At 42.2% G+C, this 15220-nt stretch overlaps 1 protein-coding gene across 1 annotated transcript in view; it reads right to left on the bottom strand.

Moving 5' to 3' along the window:
* The window catches only part of EPB41L4A (erythrocyte membrane protein band 4.1 like 4A), a 2214504-nt gene that overhangs the window by 88436 nt on the left and 2110848 nt on the right, over positions 1 to 15220 (bottom strand). The window contains exon 21 of the mRNA XM_044064468.1: positions 13520 to 13601. Coding sequence (XP_043920403.1) covers positions 13520 to 13601 — 82 coding nt within the window. The remainder of the gene's footprint in view (positions 1 to 13519; positions 13602 to 15220) is intronic.

Genomic DNA, 15220 nt, shown 5'->3' on the forward strand with positions numbered 1-15220 from the left:
CATCTAAAGTGTGCAAAATCTTTTCCCCCTTATTTTGGGGATCTGCATAAAAAGTAGGCAAATGAATAGTTTGGTTTAAAGCCACACTAGAAATCACCTTAGGCATAAAGGAAGGATTAGTACGTAATGATACCCTATCCTTATGGAAAATCAAAAAGGCTCAACCGCCATAAGGGCCTGCAATTCAGAAACCCTTCTTGCAGAAGTAATGGCCAACAAAAAAGCAGTCTTCCATGACAAGTATTTCAATTCAGCAGTAGCCGCAGGCTCAAAAGGTTGTAGAGTAAGTTTCTCCAACACAAAATTGAGGTCCCAAGCAGGAGTAGGAGCTCTACGTGGGGGTCTTATATTCTTTGCCCCTCTAAGAAATTGCTTGAACAAAGGATGAGAAAACAATGGTGGGTCACAATCATAGTGAGCTGAAATTGCTGCAGCATGAATCTTAATGGAAGAGAAAGACAAACCTTTGTCCAATAACTCAGTAAGATATTGAAGAGCCACACTCAAAGTAGGCTCAGAAACCTCCAAATCCTTTGCTGCATTCCAAAATAAAAATCTCTTCCATTTTTCTGCGTACACTTTCCTTGTACTAGGCCTTCTGGCTTCCATAATCACATTCAAAACTTGTTGAGGAAGTTGAGACCTGCTGTGGTTCAAAACAGAATATGCCAGGCTGTTAGATGAAGAGAGTGTAGCTTGACATTGAGTAGATGACCGGCCCTCTGAGACAATAGGTGTGGAATCAAAGGTAAAGGCCATGGAGGCATCCTTACCAGACTCCTCAGTAATGGGTACCAGTGTTGCCGAGGCCAATCTGGAGCTATTAAAATCCTCCTTGGCTTGTCTTGTCTGACCTTTAGGAGTACCTTTGGGAGGAGAGGCAGAGGTGGAAAGGCATACACATGAAGATTTTTCCAACTGAAAGAAAGAGCATCCACTTTCCAAGCTGTGTGATGAAACCTTTTTGTGCAAAACTTTGGCAGCTGGTGGTTTAGTGGAGAAGCGAACAGATCTATGTCTGGAGTTCCCCATGACACTGTCAATTTCCGAAATACATGAAGATCCAGTTTCCACTCGTGGGGATCCATGATTTGCCTGCTTAACACATCTGCTAAGGAGTTCTGTGCTCCCGGCAGAAACCTTGCCTGAAGATTCAGTTGCAAGCTGAGCGCAGTCTCCCATAAAATCATTGCTTGCCTGCATAGAGGATAAGAATGTGTTCCCCCTTGTTTGTTGATGTACCACATGACAGTTGTGTTGTCTGTTAGAATCAACACCTGCCCTGGAAGAAGTAACTCCTTGAAAGCCATTAATGCAAACTGGACTGCTAACATCTCCTTCATGTTGATATGTAGATGCTGTAGTCTGGCAGGCCACTTGTCTTGTATCCACTTTCCATTCAGATGAGCTCCCCAAGCTATGTCTGAGGCATCTGTCGTTAGAATCTGACTCGCCTCTGGCCGGGTCACAGAGAGTCCCTTGTTTAGGTGACATTCCTGAGCCCACCATAAAAATTCCTTTTGGATGCAAGGTATTATTTGAATGACAGTGTCCAAATCCTGGCAGTGCTGTGTCCATACATTTTTGAGATACCATTGCAGCTTCCTCATATGCAGTTTGGCATTGGGAAGCACCAGAATACAAGATGCCATGAACCCTAAGGCTTGAAGGACTGTCCTTGCAGTCAGCCCGGACTGAAGAGATAGTTGATGGAAGTAAAGGGAAAGATTCTTTTGTTTGTCCGGGGTTAAAAAGGCCATCTGGGTTGCTGTATTCAGTCTCACACCCAGAAAGCACATGTCTTGAGAGGGTACTAGACTGGACTTTATTTCGTTCACAGAATACCCCAGGCATCTTAGCACTGCTATCACATAATCCAAATGCTGAAAAAGGTCTTCCTTTTCTTGAGCCAGAATCAGGCAGTCGTCCAAGTAAGGATAGATTTGTATTCCTTTTAGCCTGAAGTAAGCTATCACTGGAGCCAGAACTTTTGTGAATACTCTGGGCGCAGTAGATAAGCCAAAGGGCAATGCAGAGAACTGATAATGGGAATTCCCAGCTCAAACGCAGATACTTCCTGCAACTCAGTCTGATAGGCACATGAAGGTAAGCCTCCTTGAGATCTAAAGTTACCATCCAGTGATCTTTTCCCAGCAGAGGTAAAAGCTGTTGTAACGTCAACATTTTGAACTTGGGAATGTCCAGATAAGTGTTGAGGATAGATAAATCCAAAATTGGTCTCCACATGTTCCCCTTTTTTGGTACTAGGAACAGGCGAGAATAAAATCCTAGGCCCCTTTCTGGCACAGGAACCGGCTGAATGGCCCCTATTTGGAGTAACAGAGAAATTTGTTTGTGTGCCTCTTTTCTTTGTAGAGGAGGAATGTCTGGCATGCCTTTGAAAGGAGGCAAGGTATGGAAATAAAACCTGTAACCGTGGTGAATGATATCCAATACCCATCTGTCTTGGGTAATTAAATTCCAATTTTCTTTGAAAAGTGCCAGCCTTCCTCCCAAAGGTGCTGCCAGACGAGAAAGCTCTGGCAGCTGAAAAGGCAGGTCATTGGGTCTGCTTACGAAAGGACTGACCCCTGCCCTCACCAGAAGACTGAGCAGGTGAACTCCCTGTTCTAGGCCTAAAAGAACCTTGAGCTGTGCCCCTACCACGTCTAGACCTACCCCTAGACTGGGAATCATAAGAAGGACATGTCCACCCCTTAGTAGGCCAATTTCTACTAAACTTCGGAGGCTGAACCTGCAAAAAATCTTTAACAGTCTGCATAGACTTAGCCTTGTCCTCCATTTTCTTTAAAACTGCTTCCACAGGCGAACCAAACAACACATCAGATTGTAACGGAGCATCTAAAATCCTTGTCTTGACATGCTCAGCCAAATTCTGATCCCTCAACCAGGCGTGCCTGCGAAGAACAGAACCAGTGGCAGCCACCCTCGAAGAGGCCTGTACAGCATCAAAACCACATTGCAAAGAATGCTTACCCACCTGTTCAGAAACATGAACTAAATCCTGCAACTCTTTACACTCAATACCTTCCGCCAGAGCATCCACCTTAGACTTCAATTGTGAAAGGAGATAATTTTGGTATTTTAACATGTGGAACTGGCAATTCAAAGCCCTCATGGCTAAAGTGGAAGAAGTATACACCTTCTTTCCCCATCTATCCAAAGCCCTTGCCTCTTTATCAGGAGGAACAGGATTTTTAACCACAGAAGCCTTAACACCTTTAGGCCCCTGAGAAACAGTTTCTGGGTCTGCCCTAGGACTCTTAAAAGATACTTATGAGCTTCAGGCACCCTATAATACCTATCCGGTTTAACTGGGGCAGGAGGCAAAGAATCAGGGTTCAGGAAGCCTCTGCAAAAACATCCTCCACCACATCCAGTACAGGAGGTATAGCCAAAGGCCTATGCTGGGGTAAAACAAAACTCCTAAGCCTTTTCCTGGAATCAGAGAAATCTTGACCTTCCCATTTAAAATGCTCCCTCATGCAATGAAGTGTCTCTGAAAAGAAAAATCCTCAGGAGGAGAAGCCAAGGAGTAGAATCATCTACATCAGAATCAGAATAAGGAGGATACTCCTGTAAGTCTTCAGCTGAAGACTCAGAAGCCTCCGAACACTGCTCAAAACTCTCAAGCTCAGGTTCCACCCTAGGCCTCTTATCAGGAGGGGGCATAGAACCTCTAATCATAGTAATCAAATCTTCTGCCATTTTAAGCATATGTTTCTTAGGCAGAGACCCTGAAGAACTAGGAGAGACACCCACTGAAGCTAAACCTTGCCTGCCTCTCGAAGAAGCCTTGGAAACAGAAGGGGAGGGCCTAACCACCTTAGAAAGGGAGGGGAGAACAGCTACCTGAGAAGCCCCCTCAGCCTGGCCTACCTCCTGGGAGGACACCTCTTGTAACAGTAAAGTCTCTCCCTGAGACTCCAAGGAAACTTCTGGCAGAACCTCCGGCTCCACCGAGCCCTCTAAAGAACCGACGTCCGGGACAGACGGTTCTTCAAACCTAGGCTTTACTGCTTTGTCCTTGCGCTTTTTAGACGAAGCGGGCGTCGGAGCATCCGACGGCATTTTATAATTACAACGCTTCCCAAAACTAACCTGGCACAGTCTAATCTTCTCTTTATAGTGCGTTTGTTAAATCTAGCACAAGAGCGACATCCAACAACGTCGTGCTCAGGCCCTAAGCAAGGTATACACAAGGTATGGTAATCCCTATGAGGTATCTGTTTCCCACAAGAAATACAGTTATTCACTTTTTCTGACATCCGGTTAAATACTGAGGCAAGAAAAACCAAAATATTCCCCAACGGGGTACTTAGCCAACTTTGATTCGGTCTGAAACTCCGACTTCAGAAAATTTCAGAACGCCAACCTGCACTCGCAATACTGCTTCTGCATCGGACCATGCGGCAAAAAAGACTGAGGAAATGACGTCGGTCATGCGCATTTGTACCCTGACGTCCTGACGTCAGACTAATGCGCCTTGACCGACGTCCGCCTTATACTTTGGTATTCGGGCCGACTGGGACAGCGGACTACCCAAGTGTTAGGACTGCAGCAATGTGAGATGAAGAACATCTAAAGAAAGCCTTGTGATTATCCTTAGTGTCCTGTGCAATTTTTCTCTCGAAGCTGGCCTTAGATGATTTTATGAGTGCCCGTAGTTTTTTGATAATACTGATCAGAGATGCCTTCCCTTTTTGGGATTTTGCTCTGTCATGTAATAGCTTCCTCCTTCTATTGTATAGTTTGTTTATGGCTGGGGTCCACCAGACAGGACGTCTGCCTTTGGAGGATTGGGTCTTGGTTTTATTTGGGATTGCATGATCCATGCATTCCTGAAGGTGTTCATAGAATGCGTTTATAAAGGATTTTGTGGTCTGGGCCGTATTATCCAGAGGCCCGGGGGCTTTGAAGGATTCCACCTCGGTTTTGAGGAGTGTGAAATTTGCTTTAGAGAAGTTTTTCACTGGTTTTCTGGGCATGGGGTGGGGTCGGGATGTGAATATCCAGTGAGATTAGTTTATGGTCTGATCTTACCAGTGAGGGATACACTTCTGGTCTGGAGCATAGAGTCCCCATGTTGGTGATGATCAGGTCTAGTATGTTTTCCCCTCTTGTGGGAGTGGTAACAAGTTGTTCCATAGCATTTGAGTTTATAAATTCTAGGAACCTTTGTCTAGGGTGTTGGAGCTAGAGTAATGCTCCCAGTCTATGGTTGGGTAGTTGAAGTCACCCAATATAATGGTGTTTGGAGAGACCTTCATATTTTCCAGTGTTCTCAGGAAGGCCGAGTGGGGTTCCTGGGTTTGGGAGGGTGGTCTGTAGCAGGCTATAAACTGGAAGGCAGTTTTACCCACTGTTAGTTGCACATGGATAGTCTCTGATGCTTCGTGCTGTGCCACCAACCTGGAGGTGTGGGTATCTTTGACAAATATTGATACTCCCCCTCCTTTTGTGGTTCGGTCCAAGTTTTGGGGCCGAAAAGCATGGTATGAGGTATAACCTGGTAGTGCTGGGGTGCTCTCGGGACCTTGAACCAGATTTTGTTACTGCACAGATATCGATGTTGTCCATGCTAAGGAGAGTTTTGAGTGTGTGCATCTTGAGGTTTAGACTTCTGGCGTTGAGTAGCATTACTCTTAGTTTCTTATCCCTTGTGATACCTATGGAGGTGGATTTGTCTTTTGAGCCTTGCCTAAAAAGGCACTATGGGGTAGCAAGAGCCTTTGCCAATATCTGAAAGCACAGGGGTGACAGGTGCAAGCCGTACTCAGCGAAACATCGTGGCTTGTCGAGCATGTCATCCCAGGCTGACAGGCATTGGATCCCCTTTGAATGACACCAATACTTAAGCCAATTGTTGAAATTGATAATCTTGTCTTCATACTGTGGCATCATTCTTGGTGAGGGTAAGATGCTACTCAAGGTCAGGGTCATACCGGCCTGGGCTACATGCCCAGAGAGCTCCTCTATGTCTCTTTTCATGTAGTCCAGGGAGGTACGTCTCAGGTCATTCACACCAGCATGGACAATGACTGAGTCATATTTGTACTTGCCTTGGAGTGACCTGAGTGCTTGTGTTATGTGGCGGATCCTAGCACCCGATAGGCAGCTCACCATGACCTTCTCCTTGTTCAGCCTTGTGAGCAGGATGTCAGTGTGCCTGATGATAGAGTCACCTATTACAAGTGTATCAGGTGTGTTGTTTAGCCTTAAGGGCTGCGACTGTTCGGCACACTGGCTTTGTGAGCTATGTGTTGCATGTGTTTTGTTTTGGGGTAGCAATTGCTTGGGTGTCTGCTTTGGAGGTCTCTGCTGCTTAGGCAGATTTTTATTTAGTGCCTCCAAGTATGTTTTTGTGTGTTTATGTGTTTGGTTTGCTGTCGTGGTAGGTCTATGTGAGACTGGAATTGTAGTGAGTGTGGTTTCCTTCTCCTCCTGACTGGTTACGCCAGTACTGAGTTGAGAGAGCTTAGCCTCCAGTTTGGCTATATGGTTGCATCTCTCACATGTGTTGGAATTTGTTGGGAGGAGGAGAGGGTTGTTTGTGTACATTAGGCAGTTGTAACATTGCCTCAAGATTCCCAGGTTCACCAGCTGGACCGGAGAGGAGATTGACAACTGACCTTTGGACATGCTAGAATAGTATTGGGAATTCCTTTATAATTGAAAAAAAGGGCCAATGGGGAACAAGTTACTCAAGGGGAGTTTGTGAGGGTGTAGTGCTTTAAATTTTTTAGTGCTGACTTATATAATTGCTTTAGTGAGCAAGTGCTAGGCTTTAGCATAGGAATAGGGTGTTTATTATGAGAACTAGATCAGTTCCAAGGCACAAACCCAAATAAACGGCGCTGCTCGATGAAGCGCTATGCACAAAATCACGCAAAGCCGCGCTACAGCGGGTTTTATGCAGGTGGACTTGAAAGAGCTATAAATTGGCCCAAAACAGCCAACAGACTACCAGATTCCTGTGCTGGGAACACTCCTCCAGGGACAGATAGCCTGCTCCAAGCTCCCCACTGCCACTGGTGAACAAAGAAGCCTCCCTCTATCCAAGAAAGGAAATGGCAACACAGGAACTTTCCAAAAGTCCAGAATACAGCAAAGCCTGTATTTGGACTACTCTAGGTCAGGAAAGATGGGAAACAAAGATAACTTTTTTTTTTCTTTTTTGCAACAAACAGCAGGAAATTGCAATAAATATGTAACACAGGCTAGCGCACTTGAGTGTGTAGCCTCGCCAAGGTAGTAGCAGGAAAAAACACTTTTATCAGGTTAGCAGTCGCTCTTTTAGCCTCTCTGCTGCTAGCACCACTCTGCAGGACCACGAGGAGCTTGGCTGAGTAGTAACAAGCGCAAAAACCTCGCCAAAGCAGGTTTTATACAGGGGGATTTGAAAGAGCTGGAAATTGGCCCAAAATGGCCAACAGACTACGAGATTCTTGTGCTGGGAACACTCCTCCAGGGATAGATAGGCTGCTCTAAGTTCCCCACTGCCACTGGTGAACAAAGAAACCTCCCTCTATCCAAGAAAGGAAATGGACAACACAGGAACTTTCCAAAAGTCCAGAATACAGCAAAGCCTGTATTTGGACTACTCTAGGTCAGGAAAGACGGGAAACAAGGATAATTTTTTTTTTTGTTTTTCTTTTTTTCAACAAATAGCAGGAAAATGCAGTAAATATGTAACACAGGCTAGCACACTTGAGTGTGTAGCCTCAACAGGTAAATGCAACAAACAGGACAAACTTAAAAAGTGCAGGTGCAAAAACAACTTTAAGCAGTTTAAAACAGTTCAAGAAGCAGAAATATTTGCAGTTTAGCTAGATCGGACAGTCGCCCAGGTAGTAGCAGGAAAAAACACTTATCAGGTTAGCAGTCGCTCTTTTAGCCTCTCTGCTGCTAGCACCACTCTGCAGGACCATGAGGAGCTTGGCTGAGTAGTAACAAGCGCAAAAACCTTGCCAAAGCAGGTTTTATACAGGGGGATTTGAAAGAGCTAGAAATTGGCCCAAAATGGCCAGTAGACTACCAGATTCTTCTAAAGGAGGTATGGGCCTCCTTGAAATTAATTACATGTATAGATCTGCAATCATGGGACTGCATACATATCTGCTGACCTCACAAGACCCAAGCACAGTGCACATTTTGAAACATGAGGAGAATAAACTTATGATGACTTCCGTTCTTAGTCTAGTGGAGGCATATCAGTGCCAAGCAGGAATGGAAATCCAACCAGAAGTAGATAAAAATCAGGCAGCAACTGAATGTGCCACAAAAAAAAAAAAAAAAAAAAAAAACTATAAGATGAAGGATTAGATGAGAAGGCAAGAAATGTGGAAAATGCATAAATACAGTTGCAAGAATAGAAAACTCCTGGAGCAACCTCATGTTGAACAGGATCGAACACAGGAATGATTAAGGAGAGGCAAATTCAAACCAAAGGATGAAAGGTTAATATTGGCGGCCAAAGATAGTGGACTGCATACATGTTGGTTTACAAAGTCCATTGAACATGTGGGAGAAACAGACAAATATAGGTTTTGTAAAACAGAATTGGAAACAGTTGCACACCTTGTTGCTGGCTTTGACATATTAATGGCAGAAGGACTGTATACTGAAAGGCATAATAATGTGGTAAGACTGTTGCACTGAAGATTGTGCCAACATTGTAATACTGAAGTAGCTGAAAAACACTGGAAACATACGCCACAAAGCATCACAGAAAATGATGAAGTCTACATCACATGGGATCACCCATTATGAACAGTTAAAAGATAGATGTGACAGAACCAGACTCAGTGGTCCATGCAAAGAAGACAAAAGTAGCATTGATCTCGCCACACCCACTGACTACAGTGTCTTATGTACAGATAAACACAAACTCAAAAAATATCAGGATTTGCAGGCAGAAATGAGAGCAATGTGGAAGAAAGATACCCAGATAATTCCAATAGTAGCAGGAGCAATGGGTCTTATAAAAAAGTATCTAGAATCGTACTTAGACATGTTACCGATACATGTAACTCCGTCCGAACTACAGAAGGAGTCATTACTGGGCACACTGCGGGTGCTGCAAAGAGCACTTCTGGCTGATATCAAAGATTGAAACAATACTAATTTCATGAACTTTAATCATACTTTGAATTAGGAATGGGGTTCATTCCTGTCATAGTATTAGAAACCCAAAATATTCGGAGAAAATAAAACTAAAGAAACTACCCTTCAAAACCCAGTACTTTTGTTTGTATGGAACACAAGTCCCTTCAAAGGCTGAAGAAACTTACTAAGAAAAGATTTCATGAGAAACCTCAGTGGGATTCCAAGCCTGGGAAAAGGCCCTTTCCAGAGAAACCTGCTTCTAACTGACTATGTCCTCTGTCACCCCTCCACACCTTTGTCCACACATTCCTGTCTCCCAAAGGCTCAGCCTGTCCTATCTCTGCCTGGCAATGCATTACTTTAGACAAATGGGTCTGCTACAGAATGGCTTGGAAAGAGCTCCCATCAACAAAGGGGACCCTTTTCCCTTCAAACCCATCTGAATTCATTCCCACCTTAGTTCAGGAACTGCACTCCCAGGCAATGACAGAACCCATTCCTCCTCAGGCCCAGGGAAAAGATTTCTACTCAAGACTGTTCCTCATCCCCAGGAAAGTGGAAACATGGAGCCCACCTTGGATATGTCTTATCTCAACACCTTTCTGGAAGTTAAGTGTTTCAGGATTCTCTCTGTCTCCAGAGCCTGCTTACCCTTATCCTTCTTCAGACTTTTCTGGTCACCTTAGATCTGATGGATGCATACCTGCACATCCCTATTCACCCTACCTGCAGAAAACTTCTAAGGTTTTCAGTCTTCATCACACTTAAAGTTCTCAGCTTTACTTTGTGGTATGACTGCACCTTCTAGAATCTTCACAAAGTGCCTAACTCCAGCTATTGCCTTTTATTTAATTGCTTATTTAGTTAACATTTGTTAACCAGGTTAGTCTGACTGGGCAAGAAGCCCTTTTTCAGCAGAGGCCCGAGGAGAAAAGCTCCAGCCATATAAGATCTATACAGATACATATCAGATTAATAAGGATAAAAAGAAACTTGTATGGTATACTATCAGCAAATAAACATAATTAAATAGTTGCATAACAGTAAACACCAAGACAACATTTAACAGTTGGCACAAAACTACAGGTTAAAATATGTGAAGTACATTAGCTATATAGATTTGACTGAGCGAGAACAGGTTATTTTTTTAGCAGAAAGTCTGCAGGAGGAAGATAAATATTAGTGGAATAGTCTCTGAAATAATTAGATTAACAGAGCTATAGGAGAAAGAAAGAGGAGGAGGTATGGGTCAAGTAGGACTACTGCAGGAGCATGTCCATGATTTAAGCATGTGATCTTTTAGTATTTTTTTGAAACTGCAACTGTTAGTGACAGCTTTTAGGTCAGGGGGAAGTTTATTCCAGGTGTTGGCAACAGAATGACTATACAGTAGTTTACCAACTTGCTTCCTGGGCTTATAGACTTCCAGGAGGTGTTGGACTGTACTGCGGAGACAACGTTTGGGAGTATAGGGAGAAATTAGAGTAGACAGAGCACGGCAGAGGGAAGGATGGTCTAGTATAGAGTGTGTGAGGTGGAGCTAACAAAGTAAGAGTTGATTTTGCACTTCTTGCCATAGAAGATTTTTTAGGGCAGTGTAGTGGTGGGAGTGGTAAGGAAGATTTGCAGCGAATTTGGTAATTTTATTGTAGGTGGATTCAAGTTTGGACAGAAGGTTGGATTGTAGATTTGTGAGTATAGGTGCAGCATAAAAGAGAGTAGACAGTAGCAAAGCTTGTGCCAGAGAACATTTGGTGTCATTAGTCAGGTATTTTTTATTCCTATTTAATAGGCTTAGTTTTTGGTCTGATTTTTTGATGGCTTGTAGTATATGGATGTCGAACTTTAATTGGTCATCGATAACACCACGAAGTTTGGTGTGAGTTTCAACTGTGATAGTAGCATTGCTGAGAGATATAAGTACCACAGATGAAGGAAAATAGTCGGCTCAATGACAGAATTCCAAAGCTGGTTTAATAGTTAATTCAAGCACATAAATGCAATTCCACACACAACGTTTTCATCTAAGTTGCAAAAACGTCATCAGCTGGAAACAGTAAATGAATGAATGGACCATCTCACTATATAATGGATTAGCTTAATTATTCAAGTAATCCACCAATGAAAATACAGTCCATTGTCTCAATAAGTCACGTCATTGATCTTCTAAAGCCAGAGAGGGAAGCTTCTACTCCCCCCTCCCTGTGTGCTCTCTGGCTTTAGAACATCAATGACATGTCTTATTGAGACAATGGACTGTATTTTCATTGGTGGATTACTTGAATAATTAAGCTAACGGATTATATAATTAGATGGTTCATTCATTCATTTACTGTTTGCATCTGATGAAGTCTTAGCAACTTAGATGAAAATGCTGTGTGTGGAATTGTGTTTATGTGTTTGAATTAACTATTAAATCAGCGTTGGAATTCTATCATTGAGCTGACTATTTTCCTTCATCTGTGGTACATATTTTGCTTGGTTTTGGAGTTGTTGGTGTCTAAGTACCTGTTCCAGTGTTATTTTTGGTTATTGTTGAGAGATGTGACTAAGAAGGAGTTTTTACTATGTTGTAGGGATTTAGCAAGAAGAGGAGTAGTTTTGTTTTTTTAGGATTAAGTAGGAGTTCATTGCTGGTTAGCCATTTTTCCACAGACAGAAGCAAGTCTTGGGTAAGGGCCAGAAGGTGGGAGAGATTACTGGAGCAAGATATTATAGTGGAATCATCTGCATACTGAATAAGAGAAGAGTGAGGACAAGAAGTGTGAAGATCATTTGTAAAGATGTTAAAAAGGAGGGGCCCTAGAATGGAGCCTTGGGGTATGCCAGTTTGAACAGGAAGGAAGGGGGAGGAGGCTGATAGCCATCTGACAGACTGGAATTTATCAGAGAGGTAGCAAGTGAGCCAGAGTATAGTGGACTGTGAGAGATTAAGGTTTTTAAGTTTAGATAGAAGCAGCTTATGGGAGACAGTGTTGAAAGCTTTGGATAAATCGAGGAAGAGGCATGATACCAGTTTATCATCACAAGCTTTGGCAATGGTCTGTGTGAAAGTTATGAGAGCTGTAGCAGTGCTATGATGGGGCTGAAAGCCATGTTGTGTGGGGGTTAGGAGGTTTTCCTGTGTAAGGTGTTCAAGGATTTGTTTATGTATACATTTTTCCATTATTTTGGAGAGGGGAGAAAGGATAGCAATGGGGTGGTAGTTGGAGGGATCTGTAGAGTTTCCACCTTTATGAAGGGGAATAAATAAAATATCTTCTAAATTTCAGGCACAGTGTTCTCAAGAATGGATGGATTGATGAGTATGGAGGCAGGGTAAGCTATGGCATTTGCAGCGATTTTGAGAAATTGAGGGGGGTTAGTTGTCAGCAGAAAGAGAGCATGGTTTAATTTAGAGAGAAGTGATTTTATTTATGCAGTTGGTGGGGGTTTCAGAGAGAAGGTGGAGGCAGAGGAGGAGGGAATGGGATATGTAGAAGAAAGATTAATATTGTTATTTCTAGTGAGATTTTTGATAGAGTCAATAAAGAAAGAGTTCAGAAGAGTAGCAGTGTCGAAGTCTAGGTGTAGTAGGTTTGCCTGGAAATAGGAGCTTATTGAAATTGTTCCAAAATTGTCTGGGATTAGAGTGAGGGCTGTTTAGTGGTTTATGATAGTATTGCCTTTTGTCAATGTCAATGTGTTTTTTGGTAAGGTTCCTGAGTTGCCTTCCTTTTCTTCTGCAGAACCCAGGGGATACAAAGTATTCCCTACCCAGATGATCTCTTCTTCGAAAGGAAGACCTAATGTTTCATCTCAGATTCACTCTCTCTCTTCTGAAAAGATTGTGATTCACTCTCAACCTAAGAAAGTCTTCCGTGATTCCCTCTCAAGACATGATTGTCCTAGGTTGCAGAATTAATACTCCGGCAATGACACCCTTCCTCCATCAGGAGGAAGTTCTCTTCCTCTCCAGTCACTTGCATTCCTTGTTCCCCTCATGTATGACCTCAACAAGAGAGATTCTTAAGAGTCTCATGTATTCACTGAATGATACAGAGTATTGAAATGGCACAAAAGTTATGATTTATCTTGTCCTGCTTCACTGCACTTTTTTCTGTTAAAAGTTCCTGCAGATTTTTCAATATAGGCTACATTTTTAGTAAAACACTTACAATGCAAAAACAGTTAAATAAAGAAATGCACAAATAAATCAGTCACTGATTATTTATTTTTTTATGATTCCCAAAACAATCAAATCTGTGGAGGTGAAATGAATGGAAACACTACAGACTCTTGTCTTTAATGAATCATTTTCATGTGGTCTTTTAGACGACAGTTGAAAAAATGCACTGTAATACTAAACGTATAAAAGATTAATGAAAAATGCAAACAAAATTAAGCCAACCTGGCACAAAGCAGGACTGCTGGATCCCTGAGGGTCACAGACACGTGTCACAGGTAGGGGTGGAACTAATTCACTTCTGGCACTAGAATTAAAAAGAAAATTGAGCATCACTATAACATATATTCTAAGCTATAATCTGCACAGAGTAAAAATAAAGTAAAAAAAATAATAGATTTTGCACACTGCTTAGAATGATGTAGGCATAGGGGGCACCCTCTGAAAGTATTTTATTCAGGCTTTCATAAACACCAGCATAATAGTCACTTCAAGCTTTACAACACGATAGCATGATGCCAGTTTCATGTCTTGGAAGTAAAGGAAGACCTCACCCAGATACTACCCCACTCTTGTTAACTATGCCAAAAAGCCGCTGGACAGCATCCCATACTTTTCTTTGCTCTTATATAAACCAAAGAGGATTCTTCTATCTGAACTAACTCCTCAATATAAGCCATCATTATTCAGGGATTTTGCACTTTCGGGAGGTATCATAAAAAAACAAGAGCAATATTCATGTATTCATTCATCCATTTATTCTCCAATGGCTGCATTACAGGTCTACTATGTTATCTCAAAATGTGCAAGCTCTAAACATGTTAGCTCATAGATGTCCACATGGAACTCAATTATCTGAAGTACATATAAATTCTAAACTTGTATGCTCAGTAATAATGAAAATTGTGAAAATATATAAAGTCAAAGCAAGTATTTCTGCAGGGGGCACTGTACCCATGTACCCAGTTACTTACATATTTTCAGTCAAAGGTCACTCCAGTTCACTGAAAGAGTGATGACTATCAGAGCATGACAAGAGTGCTTCCTGTTTCTCCATTACCTATTGATCTAAAAAGCACCATTTGTATACAATTCTACAATATACTAAGTAACAGCAATGACATTACAAACAAGCAGCACATTCAGCCAACAACACTTAATCAAACAGAACATAGGAAAATAAATTTCTAGTAAGTCTGTGTAAATCTATTACTTTCCAGTTCAGGACTACAGAGAAGCCAGAACCTATCAAGGCACATTGTGGGCTCAAGACAGAGAGACATTTATTCAGAGAGGATGCCAGTATCTCACAAGAGACAGCTGCTTGTTTGTTCATGTGCAGACATACAGACGACACACACACACACACACACACACACACACACACACACACACACACACACACACACACACACACACACACACGGTATACACACCTATTAGCAATTAAAATTATCACTAATTTACCTACAGCATGTCTTTGATATGTGGGAGGAAACTAAAACACCAGGCAGAAACCCCTGTGAACTGATGGAGGACATACAGATTTTGCAAGGAAGGAGCTCCATCGGAGAACTGAATGAAGAATCCAACACAGTGAAGCAGCAATGCTAACCTCTGCACCTCTGTATTACTTTTGCAAATAGTGTTCAACAATATATTACAACATACAATTATGAATCTGAAAGCATATGATGGATAATTAGGCTAAACATTTATATTGTTTATTTTATCTTCATTAGAATAATTCACATTGAATCTCTACAAGACAGTAATGAGACCAGGATGACATTAACTGTATAACTGACTAAACACAATGCACCTTTACCTACAAGGCTTGAAAATACTCTTCATAATAGCTTTCTATTGGTTACAATGTCAGAAGCAGTCCATACCTTACCACTCTTTTAAGATAACATTTCTTTT

Source organism: Protopterus annectens, chromosome 2.part2 (genome assembly GCF_019279795.1).
Source record: "Protopterus annectens isolate FY-2018-M chromosome 2.part2, PAN1.0, whole genome shotgun sequence".
Lineage (NCBI taxonomy): Eukaryota > Metazoa > Chordata > Ceratodontiformes > Protopteridae > Protopterus > Protopterus annectens.